Source organism: Oncorhynchus mykiss, chromosome 23, assembly GCF_013265735.2.
Source record: "Oncorhynchus mykiss isolate Arlee chromosome 23, USDA_OmykA_1.1, whole genome shotgun sequence".
In the NCBI taxonomy this organism is placed as follows: Eukaryota; Metazoa; Chordata; class Actinopteri; order Salmoniformes; family Salmonidae; genus Oncorhynchus; species Oncorhynchus mykiss.
The window spans coordinates 27,075,791-27,095,133 of record NC_048587.1 but is presented as its reverse complement, the minus strand read 5'-3'; the positions used below and the strand labels follow the sequence as shown (position 1 = coordinate 27,095,133).

Sequence of the window (19,343 nt, the reverse complement as noted above, 5' to 3'; positions counted from 1 at the left end):
ACCCGGTGCGCAGGACTTTTGAATCAAGTGCACCTACCGGCAACAGCTCAAAACGATTTTAAAAAAGGAGCACAAACCTTGATCGTTCATTGGCTTTTCTACAGAAATATTTAGTGATTTAGGAATGCTTTGAAGATTGACCAGTCGATCGCGATGAACAGTTGGCAACCACTGTGCTAGACACTGTTGAGGGTTTAACAGTGGTTGCTGAAGTAGTCATATGTTCACAACTGAGATGCCTGGATCCGGAACAGACTCAAAAACCTGATATTCTTTGAGTCATAGGCACCTTTAAAACGCTAGAGTGGGAAATGGGCTCCATTCTTCACATGAAACAACTCTGCTACCTGTATGTGTGGCATTTAATAGGGACAAAACAAAATTATTTTCTATTGTTTTTCTGTCTGGTTATACACTGACTCTTTCCATAAATGACCATGTGAATCCAGGTAAAAGCTATGATCCCTTATTGATGTCACTTGTTAAATCCACTTCAATCGGTGTAGATGAAGGGGAGGAGACAGGTTAAAGAAGGATTTTTACATTTTTAAATCCTTTAAAACATGGATTGTGTATGTGTGCCATTCAGAGGGTGAATGGACAAGACAAAATATTGAAGTGCCTTTGAACAGTGTATGGTAGTAGGTGCCAGGCGCAACGGTTTGTGTCAAGAACTGCAACGCTGGTGGGTTTGTCACGCTCAACAGTTTCCCGTGTTTCTCATGAATGGTGCACAGCCCAAAGGACATCCAGCCAACTTGACACAACTGTGGGAAGCACTAGAGTCAACATGGGCCATTGTCCCTGTGGAATGCTTTTGACACCTTGTAGAATCCATGCCCCAATGAATTGATGCTGTTCTGAGTGCAAAAGTTGTTGCTAATGTTTGGTAGTGTATATCTGTCTATCAAGACATATATGGATCTATCTATCTTTGTGTCATATTGCCGCCAACGGTCAAAAGTCACTGTTTTGTTGTCAGTGATATTGTACCAAGTAAGCATTTTACTGCATATGAAGCGACTTTGATGCAAGATGCTGGTGTCCCCTCTTTCCTCTCTTGTGATGCCACAGTACCAAGCTCACCTTGCTGCACAAAAGCTCCATAGACAATCCAGATGGCGCTCTGGAGGGAGGTGGACACAGAGGTGGCCTGGTGTCCCCCTGCAGGACGGACCGACTGGACCCGCCTTAGGATGAAGATCATGACACCAACCACGGGGATGGCGGCTGCGATGCATGCCCAAACGGCCAGGTCAAAGGGCGCCAGGAGAGAGAAGATATTGATCTTCTCCTCAGACTTCCTCATCAGAATCCCCACAGAGTAGTCCAAGTAGCGCTTGCTGAAGTCCACCACACTCTCCCTCTCTGGAGTTATAGTGATGGCTGATACTGCCAAGTCTGCTCGCTGTGCATGGATAGAGAGATAGATCAGTTACAGCCTTGAAAATACATTCAAGCTGTTGGTTCTGAGATAATACTCTGTTTGTTGATGTTTGCCATTTCATGGTCACAGAAAAAAAGTTATCACTGTAAAATAGCTGTCTGTTGTGGCTTTTTCCTTCGCTCTTTCCATTGTTATATGGGCTTGAAACTATAACTATTTCACACAGCAGAAGGCCATGCAGACCTATAGAGGCCAGACAGATTCCACATGCCAATTAACTAAATGATTTTATTGTAAAGGCTAATCTCACATGACAGATTTACAGTACACATGTTGCTAGTATCTTTTTTTCTAATTTCACAGTGGTATCAGCACTGGTTGTGGACACCTGCTGATAGAGTGGGACCCTATGACACAAATCATGTCTGGATTGTTGGGATAAACACTATCTCAAGGCCATAATCAAAGATAAATTCTCCCTTCATGAAGTGATAATGTCCGCAAAGTACTGTTAGCGTGAAAGGCTGGAAAGTAGTTCACCTGGGCTGCATTCTCTGCAGCAAGTTCACTTACAGGAAATTACAGGGACTTACACATTGCATTTCAGTCTTACTTCTACCGGTGATTCTCTACTCCATTGGGTGATATAATTGTTCCCTACCCACTCACTGCCCTACTGTTAGCATTGTTAGCCTGCTGAGTTGAAGCCCCTCCTGCACTGGTTACTGCTTTGTCTGGAGCAGCCTGATTGTCAGCCTGATGGCCAGACTGTAGTGGAGCCACTCTGATGCAAACATCATTGGCCTTAACAGATCTGCCACAATAGTGAGTCATCACACTGTGCAGTGACTATCTTTCCATGAAGACCAACACTATAATGGACTCCACTGTGTTAAGGCTACAGTCAGCTACTCAGGGAGGAAAGAACTGCGGCAATTGGGAAAAACGATGTCACCAGAGCAGTCAACAGCAAACTATCGATCAACCTCCAAAACAAACAGTACAAACTCCAGTAGTGGTAGACATACTTACCTTACTGATAAGCTCTCCTATCATGCCGTTCCAGGAGCCGTTGAAGGTAGGGGTTCCATACTTTCCATCGGCCACCTGGTAAATCTCATACTTGAAGCCCAGGATCTTGCCCAGAGCATCCAGAACATCAATGGAGAAACCTTTGTAGCGTTTAGGTTGCCCAAGAATGTTCTCAGCTACCATCACAAAGGGTTCCTCCTGTTGGATAACATATAGAACACAACATAATTTGGGTTTACAAGTTCAACTTTACTTTGACTAAATGCCTTGGCTCAAAAACATACAGATATAGAGTATTCATGCAGCCAAAAGTTTAAACACTACTGTAAATTTGACAAGTGTCCGTGTGCATTAAATCATAGTCCCATCATTTGTCAGAATGCCAAGGTGGTTCATAAACGGGTCCAGTTCATTTCGGACTTTTGGGTGACAACTTTATGAAGACCTGCTGCAAGTCAAACGTCATCTTCATAAAGAGTTTCTTGGGTGTCTGTTGACCCGTAACAGCTGGTGTTGTGGAGACGTGTGACACTTAATCAGGCAGAAATTACCATTCTAAATGTACTGAGGCAAACAATGGCTCTTCTTTATGGGGGAGTGTCAGGAATGAATTGAATGGGTGGAAAAGACAGTTGACGAGGAGAGCTGCTGGGGTGGATTGGAAAAACGACATGAATTAAACAGAGCTGCCAAGAGGGAGCCAAGCAGAACCTATGTGAATAAGAATGGGGCAGGTAAATCTTGTGTGAAGAGAGAGAGCAGAATGGTAGCGGACAAGCAGCTAAGGAGGAGCTGTATTGTATTGTTGCCCTTACAGAAAAAAACTAGATTATTTCACATGTGGAAGATCACATTATTTCACATAAAATGTTACAAATTTTACATGTTTTTGGAACAATTCACATGTTCACATTTTCTCGTGTAGTATGTTAATCATCCTGGTCTAATAGACTAGACGTAAAGGTAAATTCGAGACACTCTAATTAGTATTATATGTTAATGTACGTTTGGTATGGTTACATAAGACAGATTGTTACAAAAGGGTGGATCTGTGGACGTACAACGTGAATGCCTAGCAACCCAAAGTTTGCTAGTTCAAATCTCATCATGGACAACTACTTAGCATGTTAGCTAATAATCCTATCCATAATCCTTTTAGCTAACAATTTCCTTAACCCTAACCCTTTTAGCTAACCCTTCCCTTAAACCTTTTTAACCTAAATCCTAAACTTAACCCTATCCCCTAAACCTAACCAACGTTTGTAACATATCAACATATTGTACATTTTCAAATTAGTAACATATTGTATGTTTTGCAAATTCGTCACATATACATTACCTACTCATTCAATCGTGTTTATTTTAACTATTTTCTACATTGTAGAATAATAGTGAAGACATCAAATCAACAAAGCAAACGGTGGCTATTTGAAGAATCTCAAATATTAACTATATTTTGATTTGTTAAACACTTTTTTGGTTACGACATGATTCCATATGGGTTATTTTATATTTTTGATGTCTTCACTATTATTCTACAATGTAGGAAATAGTAATAATAAAGAAAAACCCATGAATGAGTAGGCGTTCTAAAAGTTTTGACCAGTAATGCAATACAAAGTGTAATTCGTAACATATCATACGAAATGGGTGATGTACATGCACAAATTAAAACATACCATATGAAAAGTAACATATACTAACTGGAGTCTCTCGTATTTACATAAAGAATAATATAAAATGCTCTGAGACCAGGTTGTGAATTTACATGTTGTCACATGTTATCACTTTAACTTGACATAAAATTGTGTGATCACATTAAAATATTTGTTTTTGGAACATGTGTTTTTTTTCTGTAAGGGTGGAGTATATCCACAGAGCCAGATGAAGAAGAAGAGCAAGACCTCACATTATGTTCTAATCCTACACAGGAAGTGACAAGGTGACCAGACAGAGTATAGCAGCATCAAGTGGCAAGTTGGTATAGTGTTGGTAGTGAGTAAGCACTTACTAGTAATGTTACCACCTTGACCGTCACTCCTTGCATGCCGTTCTCTATCCGACTCTCCTTTAGACTACCGTTCAGCCCACGAGTTGAGTCCCAAGTCGCCAACTGAGAGAGAGGATGGGAAAGTGAGAGTGTCTGCAATATAATTAAACAATCTATTAATTTCAATGAAAACTCAATGGGGTGTGTGATGACTAATCTAATCAACATAGTTGGCATACAAGACTCAATCACTTTTAAGAAATGTAGGGAACTGGCATTGCAAACAGGGTTGGGTAGGGTACTTTCTAAATGTAATCCATTACAGTTACTAGTTACCTGTCAAATTGTAATCAGTAATGTAACTTCCGGGTTGCAAATGCAAATTAATAACTTACAAATCATACAATGTGATTTTCTGGATTTTTGTTTTAGATTCCGTCTCTCACAGTTGAAGTGTACCTATGATAAAAATTACAGACCTCTACATGCTTTGTAAGTAGGAAAACCTGCAAAATCGTCAGTGTTTCAAATACTTAGTTCTCCCCACTGTATATACAGTTGAAGTCGGACGTTTACATACACCTTAGCCAAGTACATTTAAACTCAGTTTCACAATTCCTGACATTTAATCCTAGTAAAAATTCTCTGTCTAAGGTTAGTTAGGTTCACTACCTTGTTTTAAGAATGTTAAATGTCAGAATAATAGTAGAGAGAGTGATTGATTGATTTCAGCTTTTATTTCTTTCATCACATTCCCAGTGGGTCAGAAGTTTACATACACTCAATTAGTATTTGGTAGCATTGCCTTTACATTGTTTAACTTTGGTTAAATATTTTGGGTTGCCTCCCACAAGCTTCCCACAATAAGTTGGGCCATTCCTCCTGATAGAGCTGGTGCAACTTAGTCAGGTTTGTAGGCCTCCTTGCTCGCTCACACTTTTTCAGTTTTTCCCACTCATTTTCTGTAGGATTGAAGTCAGGGCTTTGTGATTGCCACTCCAATACCTTGACTTTGTTGTCCGTAAGCCGTTTTGCCACAACTTTGTAAGTATGCTTGGGGTCATTGTCCATTTAGAAGACCCATTTGCGACCAAGCTTTAACTTCCTGACTGATTTCCTGAGATCTTGCTTCAATATATCCACATAATTTTCCTGCCTCATGAAGCCATCTATTTTGTGAAGTGCACCAGTGCCTCCTGCAGCAAAGCACCCCCACAACATGATACTGCCACCCCGTGCTTCACGGTTGGGATGGTGTTCTTCAGTTTGCAAGCCTCCCCCTTTTTCCTCCAAACATAACAATGGTCATTATGGCCAAACAGTTCTATTTTTGTTTCATCAGACCGGAGGACATTTCTCCAAAATGTACAATCTTTTTCCCCATGTGCAGTTGTAAACCATAGTCTGGCTTTTTTATGGCGGTTTTGGAGCAGTGGCTTCTTCCTTGCTGAGCGGCCTTTCAGGTTATGCCGATACAGGACTCGTTTCACAGCGAGCACCATCCCCCTCTCTCTGCCTCCTACAACCAGGCTGCTGTGGTCAGAGAGGTCATAAATTCCTAGGGAAGATCCTGCAGGATGCCCAACCACAGTTATTGTCGGGCATCCTGGGACAGGCCCTTTTCTGCCCTTCCGAATAAAACCACACACTCGGGTTTTCTATCACCAGATCATGTTTCTCTCAATTACAAGAGGACAAAGGTTGCAGACCAGCTTATAAAGGACATTTCAGAACAAAACAAGCATTTACTGTGGACCTGGGATTTCTAGGACTGCATTCTGATGAAGTTCATCAAAGGTAAGGAAACATTTATCATGTATTTTATGGTTTCTGTTGACTCCAACATGGAGGCTAATTTGGCTACTGTTCTGAGCGACGTGTCAGATTATTGCATGGGTTGCTTTTTCCGTAAACCTTTTTTTGAAATCTGACACAGCGGTTGCATTAAGGAGAGGTATATCTATAATTCCATGTGTATAACTTGTATTATCATCTACATTTATGATGAGTATTTCTGTTGAAACGATGTGGCCAGGCAAAATCACTTGATGTTTTTGGAACTAGTGAATCTAAATAGCCAATGTAAACTCAGATGTTTTGCAATAAATATGAACTTTATCAAACAAAACATGCATGTTGTATAACATGAAGTCCTATGAGTGTCATCTGATGAAGATAATTCAAGGTTAGTGATGATTTTTTATCTTTATTCATGCTTTTTGTGAATGCTATATTTTGCTGGAAAATGGCTGTGCTTATTGTGGTTTGAGACCTAACATAATCGTTTGTAGTGCTTTCGCTGAAAAGCCTATTTGAAATCGGACACTTTGGTGGGATTAACAACGTGAATAGCTTTGAAATTATATCGGACACATGTATGTTTTAGGAATTGTAATTATGAGATTTCTGTGGTTTGAATTTGGCGCCCATTTTCACTGGTAGTTGTCATATCGATCCCGATATCGGGATTGCAGCCATAACAGGTTAAACTCTTAGACTATCGATACCGGCAGAATAAGAACAAGTCTTTGATATTAATTATTAGTCTGCAGCTAGGAATTCGGTATCATTGGACACGAAGAACGACAACCGCCGAAACACCTATCCATAACGACATGAATGAATGTCACTCTGAACTATCCACTCTAACCACGACAGAGAGAGAGAGAGGATGAAACTCTCCAACAGAAACTAACTTTTCAGCAGAGATCCCGACGACACACTGACCGTAAATATATATATTGATTGCAATTGTTCTCGAATGAGTGAGCGTTCATGTGCAAATGATTAGCATTTCAATTGTTATAATTATCAACTCTGTATTGACTTCTCATCTGACCCCCACTCCCCTTTTGTCTAACAAGCCGCCATGCCGGTTTAGCCCACTAGGGCACATTCCCCTATCATTTCTTGTAATCATATTTACTTTGTTTGTTTGTTTATGCATTTCTGTGAATTACTTAGTAGATAAATGATTTAACACAATTGATGTATGGATGACTCATAGTGAAGACTGGGTTCATGCAGCTAACCAACAATTTACGACGTTTGGAATGAGACTAACATGACGGAAAGTAAATCATTCATTAATTCAAAGAATAATTGATCAGATATAAAATATCTGAAAAGTTATATTAGGAAATTATAACTTTGTAATCTGAATATTTTCCCTGTTCCCCCGACTTTGTAGTTAATTACAGTTACATGATTAATCAGTTTAATCACGTAATACTAATTACAGAGAATCTTTGATAAAAATTAAAAGTCTTCAATTAATGATAGTAAAGACACGACAGCGGTATGACGGCTGCGTGGTCCCATGGTGTTTATATTTGCACAAAGTAGATGTCCTAACCGACTTGCCAAAACTATAGTTTGTTAACAATAAATTTGTGGAGTGGATTAAAAACAAGTTTTAATGACTCCAACCTAATTGTATGTAAACCTCCGACTTCAACTGTGTACAGTGGGGCAAAAAAGTATTTAGTCAGCCACCAATTGTGCAAGTTCTCCAATTTAAAAAGATGAGAGGCCTGTAATTGTCATCATAGGTACACTTCAACTATGACAGACAAAATTAGTAGAAAAAAAATCCAGAAAATCACATTGTAGGATTTTTTATGAATTTATTTGCAAATTATGGTGGAAAATAAGTATTTGGTCAATAACAAAAGTTTATCTCAATACTTTGTTATATATCCTTTGTTGGCAATGACAGAGGTCAAACGTTTTCTGTAAGTCTTCACAAGGTCTTCACACACTGTTGCTGGTATTTTGGCCCATTCCTCCATGCAGATCTCCTCTAGAGCAGTGATGTTTTGGGGCTGTTGCTGGGCAACACAGACTTTCAACTCCCTCCAAAGATTTTCTATGGGGTTGAGATCTGGAGACTGGCTAAGCCACTCCAGGACCTTGAAATGCTTCTTACGAAGCCACTCCTTCGTTGCCCGGGCGGTGTGTTTGGGATCATTGTCATGCTGAAAGACCCAGCCACGTTTCATCTTCAATGCCCTTGCTGATGGAAGGAGGTTTTCACTCAAAATCTCACAATACATGGCCCCATTCATTCTTTCCTTTACACGGATTAGTCGTCGTGGTCCCTTTGCAGAAAAACAGCCAAAAAGCATGATGTTTCCACCCCCATGCTTCACAGTACGTATGGTGTTCTTTGGATGCAACTCAGCATTCTTTGTTCTCCAAACACGACGAGTTGAGTTTTTACCCAAAATTTATATTTTGGTTTCATCTGACCACATGACATTCTCCCAATCTTCTTCTGGATCATCCAAATGCTCTCTAGCAAACTTCAGACGGGCCTGGACATGTACTGGCTTAAGCAGGGGGACACGTCTGGCACTGCAGGATTTGAGTCTCTGGCGGCGTAGTGTGTTACTGATGGTAGGCTTTGTTACTTTGGTCCCAGCTCTCTGCAGGTCATTCACTAGGTCCCCCCGTGTGGTTCTGGGATTTTTTTTTTCTTGTGATAATTTTGACCCCACGGGGTGAGATCTTGCGTGGAGCCCCAGATCGAGGGAGATTATCAGTGGTCTTGTATGTCTTCCATTTCCTAGTAATTGCTCCCACAGTTGATTTCTTCAAACCAAGCTGCTTACCTATTGCAGATGCAGTCTTCCCAGCCTGGTGCAGGTCTACAATTTTGTTTCTGGTGTCCTTTGACAGCTCTTTGGTCTTGGCCATAGTGAAGTTTGGAGTGTGACTGTTTGAGGTTGTGGACAGGTGTCTTTTATACTGATAACAAGTTCAAACAGGTGCCATTAATACAGGTAACAAATGGAGGACAGAGGAGCATCTTAAAGAAGAAGTTATAGGTCTGTGAGAGCCAGAAATCTTGCTTGTTTGTAGGTGACCAAATACAATACAATGTGATTTTCTGGATTTTTTTCTCATTTTGTATGTCATAGTTGAAGTGTACCTATGATGAAAATTACAGGCCTCTCTTATCTTTTTAAGTGGTAGAACTTGCACAATTGGTGGCTGACTAAATACTTTTTTGCCCCACTGTATATATATAATTTATAAATCTTTTGATAAGTCAAAAGTGGGCTAGTTTGAGCATTTGTCTATTAGGCCCATGGAGTTTTTTATCAGCATGATTTAGATAGAGCAATAAAAGCCCCAGTAGATTCCATAGGCTGGGATCCGCACTATGCAGCTGTTGCAAGAGCACATTTTTCACTGGCTGTCCACTGGTTTCAAAAACAATGATTGATAGGCAGCTTAAACTTCTTGAATTCAACCATTATTGGGATCAAATACACATTTACATTTGTGAACAGCCATCCACAATCTATAAGGCGCAAATCGCTAAATGAGAGAGCAGCAGTGTGATTCACATCAATGCGCTAAGTAGATATAAATAATAAGTGACATCCGTTTCGCCGTAGACTACATCACTGCTGTCATCCTTACCTCCAAGCTAGATAATCTTTGGATGCCGACAGCAGTCGCACCATTGAAAGACATAGCTTGGACTCTAGCCTACAAAAGCATATTCCAGCTCTTTTCCTGCGATCCATCAAACAAATTTGGCGTGTCATCATAGTTGTCTCTGACTTGTGGTCTGACTCGCTCAGGTGGAACAAACTAAAATGTGTGCCTTTTTTCAATGCTTATTTGAAAGTAATTGAGAAAACAGAGATTTATTTTCGCAAACATCCTTTCTCAATTTAAAAGTAACCCTCGAATTAATCATCTAGTTTTTCAGAAGTATCTGTCATCTGATTACAATAATTTTGCTGGTAACGTAACGGATTACAGTTACCATATTTGTAATCCCTTATATGTAACAGATTACATGTAATCCGTTACTCCACAACCCTGCATGCAAATATATGAGCTGGTCACCAAGGCAACAAGTGCAGCCTCTAGCATGGTAACAGGGTCCTCTTTCTAAATACTGCATCGGTCACACAACTTGCAACTATACTGAGGTAGTACGGACTCGGCAACATATGGCAATGGATGCTGTTCGCTAGAGATGATGGTGGTGATGACTATGATGATGACAATGGAGGTGGTGACAATGACAATGCACTGCAAGGGTTACAAATACAACAAAACATGAATACAGTTATCTGAGAGAAATATAATAGCTAGATCTACAGCGTGCACTTTTTTTCTAATCTTTTACACAAACAGATTCACATCCTCATGTGCCTTCACTGTGCTTCACCTAGTGCAATATGATACATGATGCAACCAATACAAAGCCATTAATGCCAGTTTGTCCTGGAATCTCTCTGGTTTGACAGGATGACAGGAAATAAAAGCATAATACACATTCTATTAGTTTAACCACCTCACTGAATCCAATCATGTCATACAGCTACAGCATCAAAACCATCACTCTGTTTTAGCTACCTTTTCACCTTACTGGGGAAGTAAAAGTTTTTCTTTCCTGTTAAATTCTTAATCACAGCTGCTAGCTGGACAAAGAACTGGCACATCTTTGGTACTAGCCTGGGGACCAAGCTGACATGACAAGAGAGCTGGCCTTAGGCCAGACACCAGGACTGTATCTGAACACAGAGCATAGCTCAGTCATCCACATGCAGCATGTCCTCTCTGCACAGCCTTCCTGCTGCCTACAGGCTATTACAACAACGGTGGGCCAAAATTAGAATGGAAAGATAGTTTCAAAAGTAATATAATCTACTTTAATTATCAGCACCTTTCAAATCATGTTACTACAAACAAATATATATTTGGTTTGTTCCAAACACAAACTTTTTCCCACTTTCTATAAGACTAGGACATTTGAGTGAATTAATTGGCTCATTATAGCAAAGCTTTATTTCACAAAGTGAATCCCTTTTAGCAATATGCCGTTTAGTCCACTATTCAAACTAACCCATTTCTATGAAAAGTCAGTAAAGATCATGAAGTCTTTGTTCTGCGCTTTAATGGAGTCGTTGTTCTCTGCTTTAATATGATACACAATCATACACTGAATATTATCTATTGTCTAGAATTATTAATGAAGAATGTTGTAAGACCCTGTGCAACAGAGTGGACCTTCCAGTGCAGGAGACCTGACACCTTCCATTTACAATGAAGGACATCGGTAACACAGGAGAGGAGGACGAGAAAGAGGAATGGGATATCACAATCTTGAACCAAACTTCATGGGTTATTTTAAGATTTGATCACAAGCCCAACTCTGAACATTGAAGACTGATAGTGTTATGAAATATTGAGTGTTCCCTTGCTCATCCCCTCTTTCATTTTCTCTCGGATTGAACATGATTTGTTGAGATAAAAATAACAACATCTATGTAGTTTGAAAAGCCAGGTTTTTCATGCCGTGTACAGTTCAAGTCGGAAGTTTACATACAATTAGGTTGGAGTCATTGAAAGTCGTTTTTCAACCACCACAAATTTATTGTTAACAAACTATAGTTTTGGCGAGTCGTTTAGGACATCTACTTTGTGCAAAACACAAGTAATTTATCCAACAATTGTTTACAGCCAGATTATTTCATATATAATTCACTGTATCATAATTCCAGTGGGTCAGAATTTTGCATACACTAAGTTGACTGTGCCTTTAAACAGCTTGAAAAATTCCAGAAAATTATATCATGGCTTTAGAAGCTTCTGATAGGCTAATGGACATCCTTTGAGTCAATTGGAGGTGTACCTGTGGATGTATTTCAAGGCCTACCTTCAAACTCAGTGCCTCTTTGCTTGACATCATGGGAAAATCAAAAGAAATCAGCCAAGACCTCAGAAAACAATTGTAGACCTCCACAAGTCTGGTTCATCCTTGGGAGCAATTTCCAAACGCCTGAAGGTAACACGTGCATCTGTACAAACAATAGTACCTAAGTATAAACCCCAAGGGACCACGCAGCTGTCATACCGCTCAGGAAGAAGATGAGTTCTGTCTCCTAGAGATTAATGTACTTTGGTGCGAAAAGTGCAAATCAATCCCAGAATAACAGCAAAGGACCTTCTGAAGATTCTGGAGGAAACAGGTACAAAAGTATCTATATGCACAGTAAAATTTGTTCTATATTGATATAACCTGAAAGGCCGGTCAGCAAGAAAGAAGTCACTGCTCCAAAACCGCCATAAAAAAGCCAGACTACGGTTTGCAACTGCACATGGGGACAAAGATTATACTTTTTGGAGAAATGTGCTCTGGTCTGATGAAACAAAAATAGAACTGTTTGGCCATAATGACCATATTTATGTTTGGAGGAAAGAGGGGGAGGCTTGCAAGCCGAAGAACACCATCCCAACCATGAAGCACGGGTGTGTGCAGCATCATGGTGTGGCGGTGCTTAGCTGCACGAGGAACTGGTGCACTTCACAAAATAGATCGCACCAGGAGGGATGAAAATGATGTGGATATATTGAAACAACATCTCAAGACATCTGTCAGGAAGTTAAAGCTTGGTCGCAAAGAGGTCTTCTAAATTGACAACGACCCCAAGCATACTCCCAAAGTTGTGACAAAATGGCTTAAGGACAACAAAGTCAAGGTATTTGAGTAGCCATCACAAAGCCCTGACCTCAATCCTATAGAAAATGTGTGGGCAGAACTGAAAAAGCGTGTGCGAGCAATGAGGCCTAAAAACCTGACTCAGTTACACTAGCTCTGTCAATACGAAAGGGCCCAAATTCACCCAATTTATTGTGGGAAGCTTGTGGAAGAATATCTGAAAGGTTTGACCCAAGTTAAACAATTTAAAGTCAATGCTACCAAATACTAATTGAGTATATATAAACTTCTGACCCATGGGGAAAGTGATGAAATTAACAAAATCTGAAATAAATCATGATTTCTACTATTATTCTGACATTTCACATTCTTACAATAAAGTGGTGATCCTAACTAACCTAAGACGGGGACTTTTTACTAGGATTAAATGTCAGAAATTTTGAAAAACTGATTTCAAATATATTTGGCTAAGGTGTATGTAAACTTCCTACTTCAACTGTATGCATCAGTGCTTATGCAAAGCATGGTGAGACTGTTACAATCAAAGTATACTTTGGGTAAACACATTTGTTTATACACGCCTACTGTGCAGTTTACAAATCAGGATCAATGTCAGTAATGTGGGTTCTATGAGGAAGCATTTATCTGTCATTACCGACAATGTGAGCCTAAACACAAGCCACAAACATATTTAGATCAATGTCAATACATTCAGGACAGAACACACTCTGTGACTGTACAAACGCTATGTCCAAATAGAAAATACAAACAAAGGGATAGTGATGATTTGACGTTACTTTATTTGAGTGTGTTTCTTTATCCTTCAAAGCTACATTCTAATGGATCAGCCTCAGACCTTCAGATTACGCTCCAGAACAGGGGACTATCATACTCATACTCTATATTTTATCACAGTACAAACAAAGTCTGCATGCTTCTCTGACTTCCAAAGACAGGGTATTCATCTTGCTGTGCTTATATAGGTAATTCATCTGGTGTGTAGCTGTGACGCTGCTATCAATATTAGATTGTCTATTAAACTCTATTACACTACAATGTTTGTTCTATAACATAAAAACATATCAATGAACACCCTTCTAATGAAATTGTATAAGACTGGGCATGTTTTTTGGTGTGTGAGAGAGTGGGAAGGGGTGTTGTATCAAGCTACCATGTTTTCATCAGGAATGCCATTCGTATTTTCATGAATAACAATCTAGTCTAACATATCTGTATTCCTATGGTCCTCGTGTGTGTGTGTGAGTATTAAATGTCACTGCTTTCTCCCTGCTTCACATGGGGCTATTTTCCCCATGAGTGGGCAGGTCCTCTGGGGACAGAGAACTCTCTCCACGCCCTTTACTAAAGAGGAACACTTCTACTACACACATCTCTGCATACAGAGGTCAAATGAAAGACCTCAGACACAAACATGTCCTTTGTAACATGCAGATAACAGATAAGGGAGGTAAAAATGTAACAAGATGTCTTTTTTAAAATTTTTACAATCAATCTATTTATTTGTAACACTTTACAGTACATTTAGATTGCACTTGCGTGTGTGTCTCAGCACAGAGATGAACACAGAATAATTTAGTTTGATCTAAATTGAACAAATAATAAGGGGAGCCATTGATTTATAGGATCATATTTCAAGAACAGTAGAGAAACACAAAATAATAAGTAACGGTAATAAAATAATAAATAATGGTTTCCTAATTTTCTTCTTCTTCGAAAGTAAATGTTACTGTGACAGCTACAGAATATGACAGCTATTGACACTGATATCGTAGCAGACTTATCTAGTTTATAACTATCCATATTAGAACTCCACAATACTCAAATGTTTGAACAATTACATTCAAAACAAAATAATACACTCAAGCATCACCTCCAAAGTTAGCAAGAGAATATACTGTTCACTTTCACAGTCCCCTCCAAAACAAAGTTTCCCTTGTTGGAACTATCCATTTACACCGTTAGCTCCAGAAACCTGATGTTTACATATCGACATCCCCCATTACACCACCAAAATCATTATCGACCACACCGCTCAGTCTACCTCTCAGTCTTCTATTCAGTGTGTGTATGTGTGTGTGTGTAGGTAGGTCTTTCTGCATATTTTCTTAGCACCATGGTTGCCTTTGTCTCTCTTAAAGGACAAGTTAACTTTTTTTAACCAAATCTCTATTTTTTTTTTGAGAGAGAGACAAACTTACCCCAACAGCAATATACTTCCTTGTGCATTTCCATGTTCAAGCAAATGCATGCTTTCTCGTATCACCACAATGAGAAGGAGAAAGCCCGCACATGCTCACACGCGGAAATGTTGCGCTCGAGTCCAACAAAATGGAATATAACATTGCGGATGAAATTCAAAATCACACTATTTCATTTGTACAACATCTAAAGACCTGCATAACTATATTGATAGCATTGCCGTTCCTAAAATGACGTATTTAGGTGTTTTTGGAGGCTTTGTTCATGTTTTAGCTCTGCACCTTCAACTGAAGAACGAACATGAGAAAGTCTATTGCTGGTTGGCTAAGTTTTTCAAAACCTTGTGAAATTCCCCAAAATGTTCCTGGACCTCTATAACATGCTATTTACATTTTTCTTTAAATAGATTTTGTTTAAAATAAGCGAACCTGTCCATTAACTGAAGTCTTATCCCACACCCCTGGAATAAAGACCTCCTCCATCCCCGTAATTTTGCAGAAAATATGTATAATACCTAACAACTCAAAATAGGCCTACTTAATAACGTTAGATCCCTCACTTACAAGTCAGTCATAGTCAATGAACTAATCATAAACGTGATGTGATTGACCAGTCTGAAACATTGCTTTTAACCTGATGAATTTACTGAGTTAAATGAGGCCTGTCCTGCTGGTTACACTAGTTACCATATCCCCTGTGCATTCCACAAAGGCGGAGGTGTTGCTACCATTTTTGACAGCAAATGTCCTTTTCTGAGTTAGTCATGAAATCTATGCAGCCTACCCAATCCATTTTTATAGTTACTGTTTACAGGCCTCCTGGTCCGTATACAGCATTCCTCACTGAGTTCCCTAAATTCCTATCTGACCCTCTAGTCATGGCAGAAAATATTACATTTTTTCATGACTTCAATATTCACATGAAGAACTCCACAGACCCACTCTAAAAGGCTTTCAGAGCCATCACAGACTCAGATAGTTTTATCCAACATGTCTCGGGACCTATGCATTGCCAAAATCATACCCTGGATCTAGTTTTGTCCCGTGGAATAGATTTACTGTATCAAAATGTTTTTCTCATAATTCTGGACCATCGTACCACAATCTTATTACGTTTGCAATCGAAAACAAATAATTTGCTTATACTCCAACCAAGGATTACCAAAAGCCGCGCTACAAATCCTTGGAAGACCCAAAGATTCCTTGATGCCGTTCCAGACCCCCTCCACCTACTCAAGGATGTCAGAGTACAAAAATCACTTAACAGCCTAACCGAGGATCTAAACTTAACCTTGCATTATACCCTAGATGCAGTCGCACAGCAAAAGAAAAATGTCACAAACAACTATCTCCCTGGTATTAAGAAAATACCCGAGCCCTGAAGAAAGCTTCCAGAAAATTGGAAGTCTTCCAACTAGCCTGGAAAGACTAGTAGGAATTGTTGGTATCGTGCAATATCAAAAAGCCCTCCCTGCTGCCTGAACAGCCTATTTTTCCAACCTGATTGAGGAGAATAGAACAAATCCCCCAAAAAAATGTATACTGTCGCAAAGCTAAATAAAAAGCAGCATTCCCCTAGTGAGATTGGCGTTCACTTCACTTCAGCAGTGATGAATTCATGAACTTCTTCCACTTCTTCTTCTTCAATGATCATTAAACTACTGAAAGAGCTACTTCCTGTAGTGGGCATTCTTATGTTGAAAGAGATCTGCTTTTAGATCTGAAAATGAATCCATATGATTGTACAGTCATCTCAAATAAAAATTAAGGACCTTGGTGTTACTCTGGACCCTGATCTTTCCTTCGATGAACAAGAGCAGCCCCTTTTCATCTTTGTAACATTGCAAAAATCTGAAATGTTTTGTCCAAATTTGATGCAGAAAAGCTAAACTCTGTTTTTGTCACTTCAAGATTACACTCTACTTTCTGGCTACCCGGATAAGGCACTAAGTAAACTCCAGCTATTGCTAAATACTGCTGCTAGAATCTTGACTAGAACCAACAAATGTTGATCATATTACCCCAGTGCTAGCCTCCCTACACTGGCTTCCTGTTAAGGCTAGGGCTGATTTCAAGGTTTTACTGCTAACCTACAAAGCATTACACAGGCTTGCTCCTACCTATCTCGCCAATTTGGTTCTGCCGTACCTACCTACACGTACGCTATATTCACAAGAAACAGCTGGAGGCAGAGCTAAATTTGTATGAATTGTGTGCCGATCGATGTGAGACACAGACTCAGTCTCAACCTTTAAGTCTTTACTGGAGACTCATCTAATCAGTCGGTCCTATGATTGAGTGTCGTCTAGGCTAGGGTTGTGAAGGCGAATGGCAAGGCACTGGCATGACGAACCACCCTTGCTGTCTCTGCCTGGCCGGCTCCCCTTTCTCCACTGGGATTCTCTGCCTCTGACCCTATTATGGGGGCTGAGTCACTGGCTTGCTCGCGCTCTTCCATCATCCCTGTCCTCAGGCTCCTGCAGTGGGGAGATCTTTGTGGGCTATACTCGGCCTTGTCTCAGGGTAGTAAGTCTTGAGATCTCTTTAGGGGTGTGGGGACTGTGCTTAGCCAAAGTGGGTGGGGTTATATCCTGCCTGGTTGTCCCTGTCTGGGGCTAAATTTGGACTTGGACTTGGCCCCAGTGCACAGTCTCAGTCGCCTGTATCGATGCTGCAACAGTCTATGTGCTGGGGGGCTAGGGTCAGCCTGTTATATCTTGTATAATTCTTATCTCTCTCTCTCTCTCTCTCTCTCTCTCTTTCTCTCGTCCCAGAGGACCTGAGCCCTAGGACCATGCCTCAGAGACTACCTGGCCTGACGAGTCCTGGCTGTCCCCCATCCCTAGTCCACCTGGTCATGCTGACCCAGTTTCTGCTGTTCTGCTGCAGCCATTCTGTCTCAACCTCTAAATGCTTGGCTATGAAAAGCCAACTGACATTCACTCCCGAGGTCACTCTTGCAGCCTCTACAATCACTGTGATTATTATTTTACCCTTAATGACCATGTACTCTTATAAACTCCACCTGGCACAACCAGAAGAGGACTGGCCACCCATCAGAGCCTGGTACCTCTAGGTTTCTCCCTAGGTTCCTCCCTTTCTAGGGAGTTTTTCTTAGCCACCGTGCCTCTACATCTGTATTGCTTGCTCTCTGGGGTTTTAGGCTCGGTTTCTGTATAAGCACTTTGTGACAACTGCTGTTGTAAAAAGGGCTCTATAAACACATTTGATTGATTTGATAAACAACCTTAGCATAACTTTTGTTTTGAAAACCTCCAAACCCTCATCGCTGGAATTGTATCTCCTCTAAGAAAGCAAAGACAGGTAGACGTGGTGCCTGTCTGTCATTGTAGCCTCCCAAAGGCCCCCACTACACCATCACTATGTTAAATGGAGATTGAGAATGAGAGAGGGAAGGAAAGAGAGCGAAATATTACCTCTTGACTTTCCTGCAAAGAATACATCGCTCAGAGAAGAGCCAATGAGAGTCATGGCGTATGGCCATGATGGAGGTCATATGTTACCCGAGGGACTTTTCTCTCTTACCTTTTTCTCGCTCTCTTCATCTTTTTGTCTTCCTTTCTATTTCTATCTTTGTACGATATTTATTCAGGAGGAATAACAGTCAAATTAATGGCTTTCGATGAGAAATATAAGTAGGAACTCTAACAAAATCTGCTGACTGAATACAAGTTGGCACATCAATATGATCAAATTAGAAAACAACAACAACAACATACATCACTCAGCAGCACTGAGCGATAGCTAAAGAAAACTAAGTGTAGCAACCAGGAAATGGTATTTCAGTCTTCATTTGGTTCAGACCCCAATAGTCGCTTCATCTGAGAGCCATCAGGCCAGTGAGAAAATTGACTTAATGCAGATAAATGATGATGGAGGGGAGAGTGGCAGATAAAAACAATAGGGAGAATGGAGGAGAGATAGGCAAGAGGACCAGAAAAGTGACATGTTAAATGGAAACTTCACCGCTAGAGACTATTTGGGGTGTTTTTCCAGTCTCACTACAGATTTCTGATTGATGAGAGGATGTTTTAGACATAATTATGCACTATAGCTGTATTTTAGAATTTTCGTGCCGGGAGAGTTCAACCAATGATGGCATTTGTTGATTGAGCCTGCTGTCTGATCTAAAAATGAATGGAGTCATATTTTGTAACAATTATTGTGGCCACATTAGCAGCGCGTAAATATTGGTTTGCCCTTGTTCAATAGAGCCGATGTTCTTAT

General features: G+C 40.1%; 1 protein-coding gene across 1 annotated transcript in view; it reads right to left on the bottom strand.

Annotated features, from left to right (window-relative positions):
• Positions 1–19,343, bottom strand: part of LOC110502511 (glutamate receptor ionotropic, delta-1) — a 450,947-nt gene that overhangs the window by 51,372 nt on the left and 380,232 nt on the right. The window contains exons 9-11 of the mRNA XM_036960054.1: positions 4,431–4,532; positions 2,420–2,617; positions 1,087–1,408 (exon numbers count right to left, since the gene is read on the bottom strand). Coding sequence (XP_036815949.1) covers positions 1,087–1,408; positions 2,420–2,617; positions 4,431–4,532 — 622 coding nt within the window. The remainder of the gene's footprint in view (positions 1–1,086; positions 1,409–2,419; positions 2,618–4,430; positions 4,533–19,343) is intronic.